This window comes from Parus major, chromosome 4 (assembly GCF_001522545.3).
Source record: "Parus major isolate Abel chromosome 4, Parus_major1.1, whole genome shotgun sequence".
NCBI classification, from domain to species: Eukaryota; Metazoa; Chordata; class Aves; order Passeriformes; family Paridae; genus Parus; species Parus major.
The window spans coordinates 66,921,834-66,932,411 of record NC_031771.1 but is presented as its reverse complement, the minus strand read 5'-3'; the positions used below and the strand labels follow the sequence as shown (position 1 = coordinate 66,932,411).

Here is a 10,578-nt window from a genome sequence, read left to right as displayed (position 1 = left end):
GGTCCAGTTTCAGGTTGAGCAGCGGCTGCGTCTCGTGGATCTTGGTGTTGCACATGGGGCAGTACTTGCTGGTCTGCAGGTACTTCACGATGCAGCTCTTGCAGACTGGGGACAGGCACAGGTGTGACAGGGCTGGAACCTCACCCCCACAGGACTCACAGCTCCCCTTCCCCAGCCCCCCAAGGGTGGGGACACTCACAGGTGTGCAGGCACTCAGTGATGGTGGTGGCGTCGATGAAATACCCGGCGCACAGGAAACACACAATGTGCTCGTTCAGCTCCTTCATCTTCACCTTCACCTCCTCCTGCAGGGACACATTGCTGTCACCTGGAGACCTCCCCCACGAGACCCCTCTCATCCTTCACCTGGAATCCCTTAGTCCAACGGGTTCTCCTGCCATTCCCTTAACATGATAGAAGATGGGATTTTGGGGGGGTTGCACCTCTTGTTTTGCATTAATATGCCAGAAAACAGATTCTGAGGGGCTGGCTGCCCCCGTCTCACTAAAATACATCAGAAAATGGGGTTTTGTAGGGATTGCTCCCTGTCTTCCATTATTACACCAGAAAATGGGATTTTGAGAGGCTGGCCTCACTCTCTTACTTTAATATGCCAGAAAATGGGATTCTGGGGGTCAAGCCTTCTTTTTTCTCCTATTATGCCAAAAAACAGGATTTTGGGGGGGGCTGTGCCTCCTGTCTTCCATTATTACAACAGAACACAAGATTTTGGGGTGCTGCACCCCCCGTCTTTCCTTAACATGCCAGAAAACAGGACTGACCACTCTGCATTCCATTTTTACGCCAAAGAAACGGGATTTGGAGGGGGCTGGCTCCCCTGTTTTGCCTTAGTATGTCAGAAAATGGGATTTTGGTGGTGCGGGGACATCCCCAGCCCAGTGCCTGCCCCGAGCCTTGGCCACGCCCCCTTCCCTTGGCCCCGCCCTCCCGCACCGCCCCTCGGTCTCACAGCGCCCCCCAGCGGCACCACCGCGGCACCTCCCGTCCCCGCCCGTGCTGGCCCCCGGTGTCGCCGCCACCGCCTCCTCCCGGTGCCTCCCGCCCTCCCGGTACGGCCGCTCACCTCGTTCCGCAGCGGGTCCATCTTGTAGACGGCCTGGAGCTGGTTCCGCAGCCGCATGGCGATGGCCATCGGGCCCCCCTGAGGAGGCGACGCCATCTTAGAGCCGCCTCCGCCTGTGGCCTCGCGCACTTCCGGGTTCGAGGCGGGGCCGCGGCGAGCGGCGGGACTACAACTCCTAGCGTGCCCCGCGTGTCTCGGGTCGCGGCGGGCAGCGCAAGCTCGGCCCTGTGCTGAGCCTTCACCACCACCCACGGCGAGAGGCCCGGGATCCCGAGACCCCTCGACCTCGTCCGTGACCGGGGGACCGGCCGGGAGCCGCCGCCACTGGACCCGCCGTATTTAGGGGAGGGTGTTCCCAGCACTGGCCAATAGCGAGAGGGCGCGCTCTTGACGGACAGCAGCGGCCGCCAATCAGAAAGGGCTCTGCGTGCGCGCGGTGCTGCGGAACGCCGCCAGAGGGCAGCAGAGCAACGCGGGGGAACGGGAGGGGCGGGGGTCCGGGGGTGAGGGGCTCTGAGGGGCTCTGAGGGGACCTGAGGGGCTCTGAGGGGGTCTGAGGGGACCTGAGGGGACCTGAGGGGCTCTGAGGGGACCTGAGGGGTCCTGAAGAGCTCTGAGGGGGTCTGAGGGGCTCTGAGGGGACCTGAGGGGCTCTGAGGGGACCTGAGGGGCTCTGAGGGGGTCTGAGGGGACCTGAGGGGATCTGAGGGGGTCTGAAGGGATCTGAGGGGGTCTGAGGGGGTCTGGAGGTTACGAGGAGGACGAGGAGTCTGGGTGGGGCGCGGGGTACAGACAGGGGACTCAGGGGGATGGGTTAGGGGCAGCCGTGGGGTGCAGGAGGTCTGGGGGGCATCAGGGGGTCTGAGAGGATTCGGGAGGGGACACGGGGGTGTCCCGGCTGGGGCACAGGGTGAGCTGCGGCGGCTGGGCTGAGGGAGGCAGTGGCCCTGGCACTTCGGGGTACCGGGGCACTTCGGGGTGCCAGGGGTTCAGGCAGGTTTGGGGTGCTGGGGTGTAGCTGGGGAACCAGCGTGATGACAGTTTGGGGTGTCCGGTGCTGGGGTGCTGGTAGGGTTGAAGTGCTGGCAGTTCGGGGTGTTGGGGTGCTGACACTTTGGGGTGCCAGCGGAGCAGCCCACACGGCCCCACCCGACGCAGCCGCGGCCGCGCTGATGGTTTGGCTCGGGGGAAGCAGCGGCCGCGCTAATGCGGAGCCGAGCCCAATTCCCCACGGCTCCTCACGGACTGTTCAACATCCCCGGAACCCAGACCGGACGGCGGGGAAGGCTGGTACATGCCAGGGAGTGGGAGCGGGCAGAGGAGAACGGCGGGACCCCCGAGCAGGGGCTGGCGCCCACCACCCCAGCATGGAGCTCCTGGCACACAGCACACAGCCAGCCTTGCTCCGCACGGGCTGCCACGGCCAGGGACAGTGCGGTTTTGGGGCTCCTGGATACATCTCGGTCCTGTTCCTGGTCGTGATCCCGGCCCCGGTCCCGGTCCCGGGTCACAGCACTTACTCCCCTCAGCTCCCTCGATGTGCCCAGCCCAGCCAGTCCCGCTGTTCCCCTTGCCCGACCGGTGTGTCTAAGCCTGGCCCCGTGCGGCATCGGCAGAGCTCCGGTGACCCCGGTGCCAGCCCCTCGTTCCGGGCCGCGAACGGTGTGTGGCCGGGCCACGGGACCCCACCGGGAGCAGCACGGGCCCCTCCCGGTGCTGGGGCGCCGGCGGGCAGAGGCTCCGGAGCAGCCCCCGCCCCTCCGCCCGCCCACGCCCTGCCCGCGCCTCCGGGGAGGCGAGAGCGCGGCGGGGGCCGGTGACCCCCGGCTGGGGAGGGTCCGGTCCCATCTGTACCTGCCAGGAACCATCCGGGGAGGGGCGGGGGTCACAGCGGGGCCAGCGCGGCCCCGCGGCGGGGCAGCATCGCTTTCTCCCGCCGCCGTGAGGAGAACCGGCACCGCACCCAGCAACGGCACCGACACCGCGAGTCCCGGCCGGGCGAGGAACGCGCTTTGTGGGTGGCTCTGGCACGGGACCGAGGGCAGAGAGCCCATCCCGGGGCTGGGGTCCCAGCAGCCGGTACTCCCGGAGCCGCCCCCGCCAGCCGGGCTCGGGCGAGGCCGCGGATCCATCTCGCCGTTAATAATTGATGGCGGGAGCCGCCGGGGCTGCGCGGGGCTGCGGGGCCGAGGCTTTTAGCTCAGCCCTGCTCAGATATTCAGCTCCATTTCCGCGGCAGGGCCGGGGCGGCTCCTTCTGGGAAGTGCTGCCGGGCGCTTTCCCGGCCGGATCGCTCGTTGGGGCTGAGCGAGGCTGGGCTGAGGCTGGACACTCTCATGAGCGCAATGAGAGCAGGGCTGGGGCTGGACACTCTCATGAGTGCAGTGAGAGCAGGGCTGGGGCTGGACACTCTCATGAGCGCAATGAGAGCAGGGCTGGGGCTGGACACTCTCATGAGTGCAGTGAGAGCAGGGCTGGAGCTGGACACTCTCATGAGTGCAGTGAGGGCAGGGCTGAAGCTGGACACTCTCATGAGCGCAATGAAAGCCGGGCAGCAGCGTTAGCTCCCCCCACCCTGTCAGGTGAATAGAGATCCCCCAAGAAAGGCAGGGGATCCCTGTTAGATCGGGCAGGGGTCTCCCAGGGCGGATAGGGGTCCCCAGAGGGTGGGCAGGGGTCCCCCATTAATCCTTCTCAGATGAGAAGGGGTCCCTATAGGGCAGCGGGGGCTGGGTGCTCATGGACTGATCTCCTGCCTAATGCACCGAGTACATCTGCAGAATCCAATTAACCTTCGATAACGAGGCCCTGAGCGACGTGGCTGTCAGCGGCCACCAGCCACCGGCACACTGTGGTCGCCCGATGGGCACCAGCCTACCAGGACGGGCAGCACTGTCACCTGCAGCCCCCTGGCCGGGCAGGCCCCCTCAGCAGCCCCCAGCCGGTGTCGGACCCTGGGGAGGTGGAGATGGTACCGGTGTGCCCAACTGTGTGTCCCGTGGCTCCTGGGCACAGTGGAGCTGGAGCTGCCTGTCCTGCAGCCCAAGGGGTGGGGGCTGTTTTTGCTCCCCACTCCCACAGCATCCCCTCCTGCCTTCTGCTTCATCCCCCCTCTCACTACCCTCACCCCACTGAAAGCCTGGGGGTTCAGCTCCCGCTCTGCCCAGATTGTGCACCCCCAGCCCTTCTGACCCTGCTCCCAGACCACGGAGCTGGGGGAAGGTTTTGAGGGGGGTGGCCCGTGCTAGTCCGGAACCCCAAGACTCTGTCCCCTGCCCCGGGGCTGCAGCCTGGAGATGCCCGGGGGGAGCAGCCCCCCAGCAGCCGGGTGTTGGCGTCACCGTGCAGCCGCCCCCGCACCCATGTGGCACCCGGCTCCTCCCCGAGGACACCGCGCAGACGCCGAGGGCCACCGTGACGTCCGAGCGGGCGACTCTGCCGTCGGGTCCCCGGGAGCTCGCGGGGGCCATCCGCGGCCCCAGCGACCCCATCCCAATCCCACACCGGCTCCGTCCCGACCCCATCCCGGCCCCATCCATCCTCATCCCAGCCCTCCCGGCGTGTCAGCCGGGTCGGGGTGGGCACCGCGCCCACCGGCTGCTGCCGCCTCACCCCGCGCACCCCGTCCGGGTGCCGGCGCCCGCGGCGGGCGGGCGGCGGGGGGCACCGGGAGTGTTTCATGCGGTTAAGAAGTGTCTGATTGAGGCAGGAGGCGCCAGCAGCTCCCCCGGGAGCCGCAAGCCAAGGACTGGAGGACCAAATGCAGGCTAAAGTAATCCAATCTGGGCTGGTTCATCTAATTAGCCCAGAATTAACCCAGCAGCCAGAGAGGAGCTGACTGTCCCTCCAGTTTGCCAGCGGGTTTGGGGGGAAGCGGGAGGAAGAAGGGGACGTCCAGCGGTAATGAGATTACGGGGGGGAGCGGGCGGGAGCGGGTGCGTGGCAGCCTCTGGCCGGTGGGAACGAGGGGCCCTGCCAGGTCCCCACCGCGCCATCGCCGTGATGGCCGGGGCACCGGGGCGGCCGCCGGCGGCACCGGGGACAGGCAGGGACCCGTCCCAGCGACCCCCGCCCCGGCAGCAGTGCCCGAGGCGTCCCCGTGTGGGACGGGGACACCGGCACGGTCGGCACCGGGGACGCGGCACCACGAAGCGCCGCAGCTGCACCGGCAGCCCCAGGGCCACGGTGGGGGACGGGACAAGGAGCTTCGGCAGCACCCCCGGGGTGGGGTGGGCAGGGGTCAGACCTCATGTGTGACCCCCTGCTCCCAGCACGGCTGTGCAGAGGGGCGTGGAGGGCGCTGGACGGGGAAATGCTGGTGGCGGTGGCAGGGCCTGGTGCTGCACTGGCTGATGATGGCTGATTCCCTCCTGGAACTGGGCAAATGCCCTTTTTTCTGCCGCATCCCCTCCAGCTGTCACCGCCACCCACGAGAACCGCCAGGCCCGGCCCCTTGGGGTGGGAGGCGGCACGCACCGAGGACACGGAGGTCCCTGCTGTGGCCGAGAAACGAGGGAGGGTCTGTACTGGCGAACTGGGAGGTCCCGGGTGCAGGGACCCTGTCTCGTCCCCACAGTGGCTCAGGGGACCCTGGGGCAGGCACAGGGACACGGCTTCCTTCCAGGTGGCACAAGGATGGTGACAGTGAGGGGCCAGCGGGGTCCCTGGGAGGGAGACACCCTGCACCAGGGTGGGAAGGGGCTCATTCTCCTTGAGCACCCTCAGTTCTTCCCTACACCCTCCCAGGGCAGCCCTGGTCGTGGTGCTGGAGGATGCCGGGCAGGGGGGCTGCTCGGGCCGGGGCTGCCGCCTGCAGACCCCCGTGGGCATGGGGCGGGCCCTGGCTCAAGCAGGCGCCGGGTGAGCCCGCATTGCCCCCGGCCCCGTCACAGCCCCCCAATCCATCTCCCAGCCCGGCAGATTCCAGCCCTTGGGCACGGCAACATCTGCCTCCTGCTCCGGGTTCAATTAACCTGCTGCCGCCTCCTCCTCCTCCTCCGGCACCGGCCATTTCCTCCCACTGCCACTGCCACCGCTGTCACTGCCACTGCCGCCGCCATGGCTGCACCCCACGGGGTCACAGCGGGTCCCTTTGCCGCAGCAGACCCGAAGCCGGTGGCTCTTTCCAGGTGGAAAAGCCACAGTGGGAACACTGGGATTTGTCCCGGCACCTGCCGGGCTGCGAGCAGGAAACGCCAGAAAGCCATGGCGCCTGCAGGGCAGGGTCCCGGTGTTGTGTCCCCCTCCCCTTCTGGGCACACGAGGCTCCGTCCCGGTGTGAGGAGGGGCAGCTCGGCCGTTCCCGGTGCCGTGGCGGGACGTGGGCACGGCCGAGGGTGGCACAGGAGCCCCACACCCCGGAAGAGCTGCGGCTGTAGGGACGGGCACCCCACACTGCAGCGAGCCTGGGACCACCCGGTGTCCCCCGCTGCCCCTGGGATGTGAGGTGCCCCCGGTGCCCCGGGGCGTGCCGCGCTCCCGGTGCGGCAGCTGCAGCCCCCGGTGCCGCCGTGATTTACAGACGCAGGCCCCGGTAATGTCATTTGCCCCAGACCGGTGGCGCCAGGGTGCCCAGGAAGCCGTCTCCGCCCCACCAGTCCCTGTCCCGGGGCCGTGACCCGCCCGGGAGCCGCCGGGAACCCACCCGCGGGGCCGCCGCGTCGCTGTCGCGATGTCGTCGGAAGAGCCGGCAGAGCCCGTGCCGCTCTCCGCTGCCGTTACCGCCCGCCGACGGCGCCGGGCTGGGTTCTCTCACCGGGAAAGGCGGGGCAGGGAACAGGGGTCTGTCCCAGGGAACGGCGTGCCGGGAACCGGGGTCTGTCTCCGGGAATGGCGGGGCCACGGGTGTCGGACTCCATCCCCCAGAACAGTCTGGTCCCTGGAAAATGGGGTCCGTGATACCGGGAACGGCAGGTCCCGGGGAAAGAGGATTCGTGGCCCGGGAACTGAAGGTCGGCGTGGGGTCGGTGCCCCGGGAAAGGAGGTTTCCTGGGAACTGAGACCCCCCAGCTACCGGCAACGGCGCCTCGAGGAGGTCTGGGATTCACGTCCCGGGATGTGGCCGTGTTCTGGGAACGGCAGGTCGGAACAACCCCTGGGTCCCCGAGCCGCCAGATCCATTCCCTCCCGTGGGGACGGGCTCAGCGGGAACCGGGCTCGGTGCGCACCCCAGGAGCCGGTCCGTGCGCCCCGCGGTAACGGCGCTGGGGCAGGGGTCGCTTCGTGCGCCCCGGGAAGGGCGGCTGGAAGCGCCGACGGGGCTGCGGACGGAGCGCGGACGAGAAAAGGCTCCGCGCTGCTGCCCGATGCGGCAGCGGCTCCGGTGGGGCGGGTGGGGTGGCCGGCGGACGCCGGGTGCTGAGCACGTCGGTGCACGGGGGGCGTGCGGGGGCCGTGCCGGGCGCGGGCGCTCGGCACCCGACGGGCCCGTCCGCTCGTCCCGGAGCCGGGGCGGCGGGAGCGGGGTCCCGGGGCGGGGGCGGGGCCCCGGGCTGTCAATCACGGGGCGCGGCCGCCAATCAGGGCTCAGGCGGTGGGAGTTCGGCCGGTCCGGATGGAGCGGGGCAGAAAAGCGCGTCCCGCCAGGGCCCGCAGCCCACCCGCGCTCCCGCCCCGGGGCCGCCAGCGGCTGCGAGCCATGCCCCGCACCCTGCCCCGGGCCCGCACCCGCACCCGGCACCTGCCCCGCACCTTGCTCCGGGTCCGGAGCACCCCGCAAGCGGCTGCGAGCCATGCCCCGCACCCTGCCCCGGGCCCGCACCCGCACCCGGCACCTGCCCCGCACCTTGCTCCGGGTCCGGAGCACCTTGCACCGCGTCCTGCCCCGCACCGGGCGCTCCGTGCCCGTCGCCACCGTCGCCCCCCGCCGCCCCCCGGCCATGCCCGCGCCCCGCCGGCTCTGAGCGCGGCCGGAATGGAGCGGGAGGGCGGCGGCCCGGGGCCCCCCGCGCCCCACGAGCCCATCAGCTTCGGCATCGACCAGATCCTGGGCGGCCCCGAGCCCACGGGGCCGCACCGGGCGGCGGCAGAGCCCGACTACGGGCTCTACGGCAGCGGCTACGGCCCCACCGGTCCGCTCGGTTCCTACAACCTCAACATGAGCATGAACGTGAGCGTGAACGTGACCCCCGCGCCCGCCGCGCCGCCCGCCGGAGTCATCCGCGTCCCGGCGCACCGGCCCGCGCCCGCCCCGGCGCCCGCCGCTCCGCCGCCGGGGCCCGCGCTACCGGGGCTCACCTTCCCCTGGATGGAGACCACGCGCCGCATCGCCAAGGACCGGCTCTCAGGTGAGAGGACGGAACGGCTGCTGGCGGCTACCGGCGGCTATTGACGGCTCCGGGGACTCACGCGGCACCGGCCGCTGCCGGGGTTCCGTCGGGGGCAGCGCGGTGCGCGGATCGGGGCGGACACGGGGATGGATGGCGGGGACCGTGAGCTCCACAGGTTCCTAAAGCGCCCGGTCCTCTCCCGCCGCCGTCGGGTCCCGCGGAGGCGGCTCGGGGTAAACGCGGCCACCGGCGGCTCCACCGCGGCACCGGGCAGGGTACGGCGGCTCCGGGTGGAGCCCGAGGGGTCCCAGCAGGCTCCGGTCTCGAGCTCCACTCGTGTTTGGTCTCTTCTCCGGTTTCCAAACCGGGTGGTGACCCCGTCCCACCATAACAGGGAGCTGCTGGAGGCTGTGGGGAGCCGGGATGTGGGGTGAGCGCTCCGTGGGGTGCAGAGTGAGGCCTCCCTCGGGACCGAGAGTGGTGGGGTGGGGGCTCTGCAGTGCGTGAGATGCGATGTGGGGGCTCTGTGGGGACACAATGAAGGGTGGGGGACCCACCGTGGGGCTGCAGGACAAAGCCCATCCATGCAGAGCAGATGCCCCGGCCTTGTAAACCCCTGAGGATGGGGCCAGTGATGGAGGGGTAACCGTGGGGTGTCTGGTGATGGGACCCCAGATCTAAGCGTGCAGGGATCGGTGTGGGAGAGCCCAGGCGGGCCTGTGGCGATGCAGGCGCTGGGGAGGCAGTGAGGGGTTGAGGGGAGGCTGCTGGTGGGGCCGTGGCAGGGGCTGAGCAGCAGTGCTGGGGTGGGGGTGCTGCTTGCTGCACCTGAGAAGCAGGAGGGGTGCTGAGGTTGGGGTCCCGGGCACTGGGGCCGTGTGTGGGTGCTGGGGACCCCCGGCCCGGCTCAGCTCTGCTCCCGCCCAAGATGGCGGCACTGCCACGTCCACAGTGTGTGGCCGCAGGCGGGGACGAGGCTGGAGGCCATGAGGGGCCGGGGGCCGAGTGCCGGCCATGTGGGCAATGGGGCAGTGTGGGGCGGGAGGCTGGGGACTGCGGGGGTCCCGCCCGGACGCCAGCAGAACCGCGTTCGCCTCCCGGCCCACCCCGCCATGGCAGCGGTGACGAAGCACCGTCCCCGCGCAGGGGTGGCGGGTGACGTCCTCGTCTCCTGCCTGGCGCCAGCGTTGGGTGGATGGGGCAGCCCCTCCCTGGCACGGGGTCTCGCAGCCATCACTCAGCACCGCTGGCCTTGGGGTGGGCTGCGGGCAGGAGGCATCTGGTCCCGGTGAGGGGCCGCCCCGTGTGGGGAGGGGGCACGGGGGGCCTCCGTCCCCCCTGACTGCATGGCTCCACCTGCGTCAACCGTGTCCGCCCCCGCCGGCGGCCTCCTGGGCGCGGGTGGGAGGTGGGGTCTATGGGCGCCAGAGGGTCCCTGGGGTGCTGTGGGCTGTGCCCCACACCCCTGTGCCATGGGGGCTTGGGGTCCCGTGGCCACCAGTGGTCCTGGCCATGTGCAGCCCTGCCCACGCGGCGCTGGCCCTGGTGATGGCTGTGGTGCCATGGCGCCATGGTGATGTAAGGTCATGGCTTGGCCGAGGTTGATGCCAGAGCAGGAGGGGTGCAGGCGTTGGGGGTTGACCCTGCCAAGCCTCTGCTTTCCTCCCTGCTGCTTTGCTGCTCTGATGTTCCGGCAGCTTCTGGGGCTGGGACGTGGCAGGCTGGCCTCACCAGGGCTGGCTCACACCTCAGCTGGGCAGGGACATCCCCTTCCCCAGCCTCTGGCATTGCTGGCACATGGAAAGAGACACTGCCTCCCAACAGCTTTTGTGGTCCCATCTCCTCTCTGGCAGGGCTGGGCAGCCCCTGCAGCGCTGCAGAGGCTTCTCGGGGGCTGCGGCAGGGCTCGGTGTGAGGGGAGGGTGGGTTTGTGCAGCCCGTTCTGTATCAGTCCTGTGAACGGGCCAGCCCAACCACCCCGACATTCCAGCGCTGACCACCGGGCCGGGGGAGCAATTGTGCCGTGGGGTAGGAGAGGGGACGGGTCTTCCTTCATGCCATGTCTTGAGCTGCCCTCCTGTCTCTGAGGTGGGAGAGTAGGTGGGGATGACCCTGAGTGTCCCCCTCCCCTACTCTCCCTGGCATCTCCGGTGGCTCCCCTGGAGCTCCCCATGTGTCCCCCTGGAGCTCCCCATGTGCCCCTCTGGAACACCCCATCCCTTTGTG

The 10,578-nt window shown here is 69.7% G+C and overlaps 2 protein-coding genes across 2 annotated transcripts in view; one reads left to right on the top strand and one right to left on the bottom strand.

Annotated features, from left to right (window-relative positions):
* The window catches only part of PCGF1 (polycomb group ring finger 1), a 3,456-nt gene extending 2,058 nt beyond the window's left edge, over positions 1-1,398 (bottom strand). Inside the window, exons 1-3 of the mRNA XM_015623730.2 lie at positions 1,085-1,398; positions 200-305; positions 2-105 (exon numbers count right to left, since the gene is read on the bottom strand). Of these exons, the coding sequence (XP_015479216.1) occupies positions 2-105; positions 200-305; positions 1,085-1,180 (306 nt within the window). The 5' untranslated portion in view covers positions 1,181-1,398. The remainder of the gene's footprint in view (position 1; positions 106-199; positions 306-1,084) is intronic.
* A 6,444-nt stretch (positions 1,399-7,842) lies between these two features.
* TLX2 (T cell leukemia homeobox 2) overlaps positions 7,843-10,578 on the top strand; it is a 5,133-nt gene continuing 2,397 nt past the window's right edge. Inside the window, exon 1 of the mRNA XM_015623580.2 lies at positions 7,843-8,370. Within this exon, the coding sequence (XP_015479066.1) occupies positions 7,998-8,370 (373 nt within the window). The 5' untranslated portion in view covers positions 7,843-7,997. The remainder of the gene's footprint in view (positions 8,371-10,578) is intronic.